Source organism: Salmo salar, chromosome 15, assembly GCF_965601325.2.
Source record: "Salmo salar chromosome 15, fSalSal1, whole genome shotgun sequence".
In the NCBI taxonomy this organism is placed as follows: domain Eukaryota; kingdom Metazoa; phylum Chordata; class Actinopteri; order Salmoniformes; family Salmonidae; genus Salmo; species Salmo salar.
This window is the reverse complement of record NC_138305.1, coordinates 89,582,354-89,593,726: the sequence shown is the minus strand read 5'-3', so window position 1 is coordinate 89,593,726 and position 11,373 is coordinate 89,582,354. Positions and strand designations below refer to the sequence as shown.

Here is an 11,373-nt window from a genome sequence, read left to right as displayed (position 1 = left end):
GCCCTCCTACGGCCTCCTCCACGTCTCCTGATGTACTGGCCTGTCTCCTGGTAGCGCCTTCATGCTCTGGATACTAGGCTGACAGACACAGCAAACCTTCTTGCCACAGCTCGCATTGATGTGCCATCCTGGATGAGCTGCACTACCTGAGCCACTTGTGTGGGTTGTAGACTCCGTCTCATGCTACCACTAGAGTGAAAGCACCGGCAGCATTCAAAAGTGACCAAAACATCAGCCAGGAAGCATAGGAACTGAGAAGTGGTCTGTGGTCCCCCACCTGCAGAACCACTCCTTTATTGGGGGTGTCTTGCTAATTGCCTATAATTTCCACCTGTTGTCTATTCCATTTGCACAACAGCATGTGAAATTTATTGTCCATCAGTGTTGCTTCTTAAGTGGACAGTTTGATTTCACAGAAGTGTGATTGACGGAGTTAAATTGTGTTGTTTAAGTGTTCCCTTTATTTTTTTGAGCAGTGTATATTTTGATTTGTTTAACACTTTTTGGGGTTACTACATCATTCCATATGTGTTATTTCATAGTTTTGATGTCTTCACTATTATTCTTCGATGTAGAAAATTGTTAAAAAAAAAAGAAGAAAAACCTTGAATGAGTAGGTGTGTCCAAACTTTTGACTGGTACTGTTATATCAAATGTGTTTTTGTTCCCCAGTATTATTGTTGTACAAAAGTGCCAAAAAAGCGGTCTCTGTGTGTCAATTTGATTCTGACTGGCCTGTAACGCCCCCTCCTCCCTCCTACCATGACAAAACCCTTGATAAGATGATGATCAATATTTGGAATGAGCGGCACCAACGTGATGAAGACAAAACTTTCGCTTCGAGGGATACCTTTGAAAGATTGTCAAAGGAGAGAAACGGAGCTAACACATCTGAATTCTTTTGCACTGAAAGAGGTAAGCTGACACTTAAATTTATCAGATGAATATATATTTTATTATGATGATAATGAGGTAAAGCATAAAACACATATGACATGACCAAAACTTGATACATAGTAATGAATGCATGCAATGCCATAAGAGTAAGGATAAGTCAAGTCTAACAATACATGTAATGACAGGAGGTATGAAGGAGTGTACATTTTCTCTGCTTTTGTTGAATGTTAAAATCACTGTGATAGTGATCTATTATTCAGTTCACTTCTTTTGAACCAAGTTGCAACTGGTTATTTTAGACAAAGATATCCTGTTTCCACAGCCCAGTCACTAACTCACCATGCCCCCTGCGGCCACAAATAACCTGGGGTACACCCCACCAGATGGAGGCTGGGGCTGGGCTGTGGTCTTTGGTGCCTTCATTTCCATCGGGTTCTCCTATGCCTTTCCCAAATCTCTCACCATCTACTTCAAGGAGATTCAGATGTATTTCAGTGTCTCCTACAGTGAGATTGCATGGGTGTCCTCAATCATGCTGGCTGCCATGTACGCAGGAGGTAAGTGTATATTGTGTGTGCATGTCATGGTTTATGGGGTATCACGATGTGTCAATAGGAATGTTATTTGTCCAACACACACTTTGGGCTTTTTTCCCAGAGATTCTCCATTTAGCATTCTTTTTAGTCCAAGGCTAGGTTCTATGTCTGTGAAACAGTCTCATTGTGAAAATAAAGGCAACAGCCACTGAAAGGTAATTTCCGGACTATTAAGCGCACCTGAATATAAGCCGCACCCACTGAATTTAAAAAAAAATATTATTTTGAACATAAATAAGCCACATAAGTAAGCCGCAGGTGCCTACCGGTACATTGAAACAAATTAACTTTACACAGGCTTTAACGAAACACGGCTTGTAACAAAAATAAATAGGCTTTAATGAAACACGGCTTGTAACAAAAAATAAAAAATTAGCAGTAAGCTTTAGTTGTCTTTTTGCACTGAGTCAATTCCTCACGCTGCTGTTTCCAACATCTTATCATCGACTCATTAAGACCAAGCTCCCGTGCAGCAGCTCTATTTCCTTTTCCAACAGCCAGATCAATCGCCTTCAACTTGTAAGCTGCATCATATGCATTTCTCCGTGTCTTTGCCATGATGAGGGTGACAAAATGACTACCGTAATCAGAATGATGGGAAGTTTGAGAGCGCTCGATTTAATCTAAACAGTAAACAAAAAAGTTGTTTGACCTTAACCCGTTCGTCAATTTCATTGGTCTAATGAAAGCTTCATGCCGCCAAAAAACTGAGCATGTCACAGAATGTGTTTTTTTTGTTTTTTTAAATTGAAAGCGGGAAAAATCCATATATTAGCCGCGTCATTGTTTAAGCGTGGGAAAAAAGTTGCGGCTTATAGTCCGGAATTAACGGTATATATGATTATAAACTGGGTGGTTCAAGTCCTAAATGCTGATTGGCTGACAGCCGTGGTATATCAGACCGCATAACACGGTGTGGCAAACCTCTTCAAAGTTAGGAGCGTTTGTCACAAATTTAGTGGGAAACTGTCACCAAAGTCAGCCCAGAATGAAAGTTCTTTCGAACATGACAGTACCTGTGTGTTTGTTTCGCTGTCCTGGTCCACCCAGGCCACAGGTAAGGTCAAGGATAGCAGGGTTCGGTACACAAATCTGGTTCTCGGTAGGTCCAGGTCTAAACGCCAACAGGTAAGTCCAAAACAGTCCAGCTCGTACACGGTAAATCCAGCCAATGTAGATTGTCTCTTTCTCTATGGTTCATAGATCCTTCCCGCCCTCTCTCTCTCTCTTCCTGGTTTTTCTTGACCTTTTATCTGTGGGTCGGCTCCACCTTCTGAGGGTTCCCTTGCTTCTGGGAATTGTAGTTTTGGCAGTCGGACATTTTGTGATCTGTAGTTCTGATCGGGGTGGCCATTTTAGTGATCGGGCAGAGCCCGTTTATTAGTTCTGCCCTCACATATCTGCCATTTATCACTCAACCCCCTTCTTTGCCACAACGGGTATGACAAAACATGTTATTTTACTGCTCTAATTACATTGGAAACAAGTTTATAATAGCAATAAAGTTCCTTTGGGGGTTTGTGGTATATGGCCAATATACCACGGCTAAGGGCTATATCCAGGCACTCCGTGTTGCGTCGTGCATAAGAACAGCCCTTAGCCGTGGTATATTGGCCATATACCACACCCCCTCGTACCTTATTGCTTAAATATAATACTTTTCCTCTCATTATCTTTGCAGGTCCAGTGAGCAGTATACTGGTCAACCGCTATGGTTGCCGACCTGTGGTTATCATTGGTGGGCTCATGGTTGGGGCATCTATGGTTGCTGCTTCCTTTGGCACTACGATTATACATCTGTATTTATTAGTTGGAGTCATTGGAGGTATTTATTTGAATGTTTTCTTATAATTTTGTCATTATTATGAAAATGTGTAGAATGTATTTATAATCACCCGTTTTCTTTGTTATGTGCTTATAGCCACGAAAACCACAAATCTCAATCAATGTCAGACATGTGTTGTGTAATGTCTGTATTAAAGTTTCCCTCTCTAATTCTGACTGGGTAGGGAGGGAACTGAGTGGTTGGTTTCAGAGTAGATATGTCATGTACGTCAGAAGGCTGTGTCACTCATAGGGACGAATAGTCTTTGATCACTCAGGGTCAATGCGCTAGGGAGCCTCTACACTCTCTCCCTCTTTCATTGTGTGGTTAGAGGGGACAGTTCAAGGACAGACCTTCACTATGGGGCCTGCCTGTCTGTTAGACCATTATATCACAAAGGTTGCTTTGGGATATTCTTCCCCAACTCCGATGAGTCAATAATTTTACATGCACGGTATTTGGAAAACTATCATACCAGAAAACAATGCTCATGCTCTTAGTGAAGTATTCTCAGATAGGGTAAGGATTGTTGAAATGTCAATAAACTGCTATGCTGGACAATCTAAATGGAGAGGAAGAGCGCTCTAAAGAGAAAACCACAGCAACTTGAATGTATGCTCAGCTTCAGGACAATTTGTACCAGGTCTGACAGTTATAGTGATGTTTGAGGGGCATGTTATCTGACAGATTGGCAGAAGATAGTTTTAATCTTCAAGAGGTTCAGGGTAACACCATCACTGTCATACGGCCATGTGAATGGAATTCATTAATTCATAGATGATTGATTGATAAAGCAACCTTTCTTCTCTACAGGTTTTGGCCTCTCTTTCAACCTACAGCCTTCCCTTACAATCATAGGAAAGTACTTCCAGGTGAAAAGGCCAATGGCAAACGGCCTGGCCATGGCAGGAAGTCCAGTATTCCTCTCCACTCTGGCTCCACTCAATCAGTTCCTGTTTGATAACTTTGGATGGAGGGGAGCCTTTATGATCCTGGGAGCCATAGTGATGAACTGCTGCGTTGCTGGGGCCCTGATGAGACCCGTTAACATGAAAACAGTCCAAAAACATCCTGTTACAGCCTCCAAAGGAACAACTGCCAAGAAGGCTGGGTCCACTGAGAACAATGCTAACCCTGAGGCAGGGGACCTTCTAACTGAAACAGAGCAGAAGCAGAAGATAGGTGGCTGTGCAGACAAATTAATGGATCTCTCTCTCTTTAAACACAGAGGCTTCATCATCTACCTCATAGGCAATGTGGTCATGTTTTTTGGCTTCTTTGCTCCAGTGGTCTTCCTCCCCTCATATGCAAAAGGTATTGGGATTGATAACTACCAGGCCGCTTTCCTTCTCTCCATCTTTGCCTTCGTGGACATGTTTGCCAGGCCAGGGACTGGCCTCATCGCCAACACCAAATGGATCAGGCCCAGGATCCAGTACTTCTTCAGTTTCTCTGTGGCATACAATGGTGTGTGTCACCTCCTCTGCCCGTTTCTTGCGGGATACCTGGGGTATGCAGGCCTGGTGGTTTATGCTTTATTCTTTGGTGTGGCGTTTGGGATGGTGTGTGCTCTGCTCTTTGAGGTCCTGATGGATCTGGTGGGAGCACAGCGGTTCTCAAGCGCTGTAGGACTGGTCACCATCCTCGAGTGTGGCCCTGTGCTTTTGGGTCCCCCAATTTCAGGTGAGTGAAGGAAATGTATATATAATTTTATTTATTTATTTATTTATTTTCTCCCCAATTTCGATCTTGTCTCATCGCTGCAACCCCCCAATGGGCTCAGGAGGCGAAGGTCGAGTCATGCGTCCTCCGTAACATGACCAGCCAAACCGCGCTTCTTAACACCCACCCGCTTAGCCCAGAAGCCAGCCGCACCAATGTGTCGGAGGAAACACTGTTCACCTGACAACCAATGTCAGCCTGCAGGTGCCCGGCCCTCCACAGGGAGTCGGTAGAGCGTGATGAGCCAAGTAAAACTTCCCGGCTAAACCCTCCCCTAACCTAGATGATGCTGGGCCAATTGTGCGCCTCCCTTTGGGACTCCCGATCACGGCCGGTTGTGATACAGCCCGGGAGCGAACCAGTGTCTTTAGTGAGTACTCATACATTTTAAAGACGCTTGTGTATATACAGTGCCTTCGGAAAGTATTCAGACCCCTTGACCTTTTCCAAATTTTGTTATGTTATAGCCTTATTCTATAATGGATTAAAAAAATATATATATCCTCAGCAATCTACACACACTAACCCATAATGACAAACCGAAAACAGGTTTTTAGAATGTTTGCAAATGTATTAAAAATAAAAATAGAAATACCTTATTTACATAAGTATTCAGACCAACAGTCTTGAAGGAGTTCCCACATATGCTGAGCACTTGTTGGCAGCGTTTCCATTGATCATCCTTGAGATGTTTCTACAACTTGATTGGAGTCCACCTGTTGTAAATTCAATTGATTGGACATGATTTGGAAAGGCACACACCTGTCTATATAAGGTCCCACGGTTGACAGTGCATGTCAGAGCAAAAACCAAGCCATGAGGTGGAAGGAATTGTCTGAAGAGCTCCAAGACAGGATTGTGTTGAGGCACAGATCTGGGGAAGGGTACCAAAACATTTCTGCAGCATTGAAGGTCCCCAAAAACACAGTGGCCTGTGTTCTTTGGAATCACTAAAATTCTTCCAAGAGCTGGCCGACCGGCCAAACTGAGCAATCGGGGGAGAAGGGCCTTGGTCAAGGAGGTGACCAAGAACCCGATGGTCACTCTGACAGTGCTCTAGTGTTCCTCTGTGGAGATAGGAGAACCTTCGAGAAGGACAACCATCTCTGCAGCACTCCACCAATCAGGCCTTTATGGTAGGGTAGCCAGACGAAAGCCACTACTCAGTAAAAGGCACATGACAGCCCACTTGGAGTTTTCCAAAAGGCACCTAAAGAATCTCAGACCATGAGAAACAAGATTGTCTGTTCTGATCAAACCTAAATTGAACTCTTTGGCCTGAATGCCAAGCATCATGTCTGGAGGAAACCTGGCACCATCCCTATGGTGTAGCATGGTGGTGGCAGCATCATGCTGTGGGGATGTTTTTCAGAGGCAGGGACTGGGAGACTAGTCAGGATCGAGGAAAAGATGAACAGAGCAAAGTACAGAGAGATCCTTGATGAAAACCTGCTCAGGAGCTCAGACATGGGCGAAGGTTCACCTTTCAACAGGACAACGACCCTAAGCACACAGCCAAGACAACGCAGGAGTGGCTTGGGGACAAGTCTCTGAATGTCCTTGAGTGGGCCAGCTAGAGCCCGTACTTGAACCCGATGTCATACGTTTCGTCTTCTGATGAAGAGTAAGAAATATCGGACCAATACGCTGCGTGGTAATACTTATGGTAATACATGTCCATACTTATATTTTTATTCATACGTGAACACTGAAACAAAACAAGAAAACGCACGACAGTCCTGTAAGGTAACCTTGCCTATACATGGAACAATCACCCACAAACACAAGAGAAAATAAACCCATATAAATATGGCCTCCAATTAGAAGCAACGACAACCAGCTGCTTCTAATTGGAGGTCGTTCCCAAAACTAACATAGAAATACAAATACTAGAAATACGAACATAGAAATACAAAACATAGAACAATACCCAAAAAACCCCGACAACACAAAACAAACACACCCCTGCCACGTCCTGACCAAACCACAATAACAAATAACCCCTTTTACTGGTCAGAACGTGACACCCGATTGAACATCTCTGGAGAGACTTGAAAATAGCTGCAGAAACGCTCCCCATCCAACCTGACAGAGCTTGAGAAGAGAAACTCTCCAAATACAGATGTGCCAAGCTTGTAGCGTCATGCCTAAGAAGATACGAGGCTGTAATTGCTGCCAAATGTGCTTCAATAAGGTACTGAGGAAAAGGTCTGAATACTTATGTAAATGTCCATATTTCTTTTTTTCTTTAATGTATTTGCAAAAATGTCTATAAACCTGTTTTTGCTTTGTCATTATGGGGTAGATTGATGAGGGGAAAACATTATTTAATCAATTTTAGAATAAGACTGTAACGTAACAAAATGTGGAAAAAGTCAAGGGGTCTGAATACTTCCAGTATGCACTGTATATTGTACCTGGTATACATTGTGTTAAACTCTACACTGAAGTCCCATTGGTGTAAGATGAACTGATAGCCTAAAAGCTGGCCACGGGGTGTCATACAATAAATGCCTGCTACTCTCTCTGCAGGGTTTTTGGTGGATGTCTTTGATGACTACAAATACATGTATTGGGCATGTGGTGTCATGATGCTGGCACCTGGCATCTTTCTCTTCATCATGAACTACTTCAATTACAAACAACTGGACCAGGAGGAGAGGGAGAGACAGAGTGGAGCCATTGGGATGCAATCTGTTAAGCAGTCTGTAGCGGAGGAGGCAGAAGCAAGGGAGAAGGAGATGAAAATGACGAAGGATGAGGAAATGGCAGAAGGGACAGGGGACTAAGGGGTTTGTTAATGGGTTCATGTTGATGTTTATTTTTCAGACCTGGGTTCAAATATTATTTCAAATATCTCAATTACTTTCACAAACATTTCAAATTAAGTATTCAGATATTTTTTATTTGAAAAGATAAGTAGTTTAATATTGGAATGTACTTGGAAATAGAATTGGAAAGTTTTGGCATGTATTTGAAATTACTCAAATACACTGACACAAATACACTTTAACCCAGGTATTTGGGTTAAAATACTTTCAAATAATAGGCTATTTATAGGAAATTATTTGAAAATACTTTCAAATAGTTCCCATAATAGTAGTTGACGTGTATTTGAACCCTGGTATATTTGGAAATTTTATATTTTTTATATATATGTTAGTGTTGAGGTTGTTGAAATATTTGTCTCATACTCTGTTTGCCAAATAAGCAATCATGTCTTTACCCAAAGGCATTGTAAATACAATATGATTCTTGCAAATAAAATGGAACAAGTTCATCAGTACTATGTGGAGGAAGCTGTTTCCCACATCTTTATGACCAATAGATGGCAGTAAAGACCTACTACAGCAAAAAAGGTTCTCTGAGCACACCAGGAGTTCACTATGCCTGTCCTCGAGGGTTGTAGTCCTGTTGGTTTTCATATCTCCCTGGCACTTCATTGCCTAATGAATGGATATCACTGATTGGCTAGGAATTGGTTTTATTTCTTGGAAGAATCTTATATTACTGTAAATTATGTTTACATGACCTTGACGTGCAGAACATCCCTCAATATCCCCCTCAACTATGGTATTCAATGTAGGCGGGTGTTACTACTTTATATGCACCAGACCAAATAAATGTTGCTGTGATAATGATCTGGTGGACATCCAGAACTGTGTTCAAAATACCTAACCAACATGGCTTTCTAGTGTGGTCATTATAAAAGATCAATGCTCATCATTACACATAGATGTCCTCATCATTGCACATAGATGTCCTCATCATTGCACATAGATGTCCTCGTCATTGCACATTGATGTCCTCATTATTACACATAGATGTCCTCATTATTACACATAGATGTCCTCATCATTACACATAGATGTCCTCATCATTGCACATAGATGTCCTCATCATTGCACATAGATGTCCTCATCATTACATACATTTTAAGGTAGAAATTGCCTCTCTTAGATGGCAGGAAAATTGTTTATCAGAGAAACCTGAAAATCTGGTAGGAAACACATGTAACTGCCAGAGAAAGATCTATCTAGGGTCTTGGTCTTGTCTACTAGTCAACGACAATGTTGCAGCATTCATCTTGAGCTTCATTTTTTTAAATGCTGGAGAACACCATGCCTCAGTATGTTGTTATTACAGTATTAAGTATGCAGAAAATAGGGTAGGTCATAGTTCACATGGGTATATTACTGATTGACCTACAATACCAGACAAAAGTTTGGACACGCATACTCATTCCAGGGTTTTTATTTATTTTGAACTATTTTCAACATTGTAGAATAATAGTGAAGACATCAAAACTGTGAAATAATCATGTAGTAACCAAAATATATTTACATTTAAGATTATTCAAAGTAGCCACCCTTTGCTTTTATAACAGCTTTGCACACTCTTGGCATTTTCTCAACGAGCTTCATGAGGTCATCACCTAGAATGCATTTCAATTAACAGGTGTGCCCTATTGAAAGTTAATTTGTGTAATTTCTTTCCTATTAATGTGCTTGAGCCAATCAGTTGTGTTGTGTCAAGGAAGGGGTGGTATACAGAAAATAGCCCTATTTGGTAAATTACCGAGTCCAAGTTATGGCAAGAAAAGCTAAAAAAAGCAAGAGAAATGATAGTCCATCATTAATTTAAGACATTTAGGTTAGTCATTCCGGATAATTTCAAGTACTTTAAAAGTTTCTTCAAGTGCAGTCGCAAAAACCATCAAGCGCTATGATGAAACTGATTCTCATGAGGACCGCCACAGGAAAGGAAGACCCAGAGTTACCTCTGCTGCAGAGGATAAGTTCATTAGAGTTACCAGCCTCAGAAATTGCAGCCCAAATAAATGCCTCACAGAGATCAAGTAACAGACATATGTCAAAATCAACTGTTCAGAGGAGACTGTGTGAATCAGGCCTTCATGGTCAAATTGCTGCAAAGAAACCACGACTAAAGGACACCAATAAGAAGAAGAGACTTGCTTGGGCCAAGAAACATGAGCAATGGACATGAGACCGGTGGAAATCTGTCCTTTGGTCTGATGAGTCCAAATTTGACATTTTTGGTTCCAACCTCTGTATCTTTGTGAGATGCAGAGTAGTTGAACGGATGATTTCCGCATGTGTAGTTCCCACCGTGAAGCATGGAGGAGGTGTGAAGGTGAGGGGGTGCTTTGCTGGTGACACTGTCTGTGACTTATTTTGAATTCAAGGTACACTTAACCAGCATGGCTACCACAGCATTCTGCAGCGATACACCATCCCATCTCGTTTGCACTTAGTGGGACTTTCCTTTGTGTTTCAACAGGACAATGACCCATCACACCTCCAGGCTGTGTAAGGGCTATTTAACCAAGAAGGAGAGTGATGGAGTGCTGCATCATATGACCTGGCCTCCATAATCACCCGACCTCAACCCAATTGAGATGGTTTGGGATGAGTTGGACCGCAGAGTGAAGGAAAAGCAGCCAACAAGTGCTCAGCATATGTGGGAACTCCTTCAAGACTGTTGGAAAAATATATTTTGACAACTGATGGCAGCATCGCGACTAGCTCTTAGGAAACTTTGCAGTATTTTGTTTTTTATGTACTATTTTTACATTATTAGCTCAGGAAATGTTTTGTGTCATTACATACATTTGTGTCATTACATACATACCGTTGCTCTATTGGATATTAGAGCAACGGTTACTCACCAGAACTACCAGCATTATGACCAGGAATAAGACTTCACTGGAGCAGATCCTTTGTTCACTCTCCCCAGAGCAATTTAACTTATTCCAGAGGCTAATTCAAAACATCGCCGGCGGAGGAAAGGCACTCGAGGCGGCCTGCTGGTTCGACTTAGGAGGCACACACACCACCCACTGCTTCCGAGTATATTACTCGCTAATGTTCAGCCTTTGGATAACAAAGTTGATGAGCTTAGAGCAAGGATTTCTTTCCAGAGAGACATTGGGGCCTGTAACATACTTTGTTTCATGGAAACATGGCTCTCTTGGGATACTCTGTTGGAGTCGGTAAAGCCAGCAGGATTTTCAGTACATTGCGCAGACAGGAATAAATAGTGCGGAGGGGTGGGTTTTATGATTAACGACTCATGGTGTAATTCTAGGAACATACAGGAACTCAAGTCCTTTTGTTCACCCGACCTAGATAACCTCACAATTAAATGCCGACCATATTATCTCCAAAGAGAATTCTCCTCCGTCATCGCTATTGCCGTTTACATCCCACCTCAAGCCGAAACCTCAACGGCCCTCAAAAACTTCACTGGACTTTATGCAAACTGGGAACCACATATCCTGAGGCTGCATTTCTTGTAGCTGGGGATTTTAAC

At 42.1% G+C, this 11,373-nt stretch overlaps 1 protein-coding gene across 1 annotated transcript; it reads left to right on the top strand.

The window, feature by feature from the left end:
• The first annotated feature begins 771 nt into the window (after positions 1 to 771).
• Positions 772 to 8,326, top strand: LOC106572406 (monocarboxylate transporter 2). The gene is made up of 5 exons (XM_014146544.3): positions 772 to 915; positions 1,220 to 1,454; positions 3,175 to 3,318; positions 4,132 to 5,001; positions 7,573 to 8,326. The coding sequence occupies exons 2-5, from the start codon at positions 1,238 to 1,240 to the stop codon at positions 7,827 to 7,829; spliced, it is 1,488 nt and encodes a 495-aa protein (XP_014002019.1). The 5' UTR covers positions 772 to 915; positions 1,220 to 1,237; the 3' UTR covers positions 7,830 to 8,326.
• The last annotated feature ends 3,047 nt before the right edge of the window (positions 8,327 to 11,373 follow it).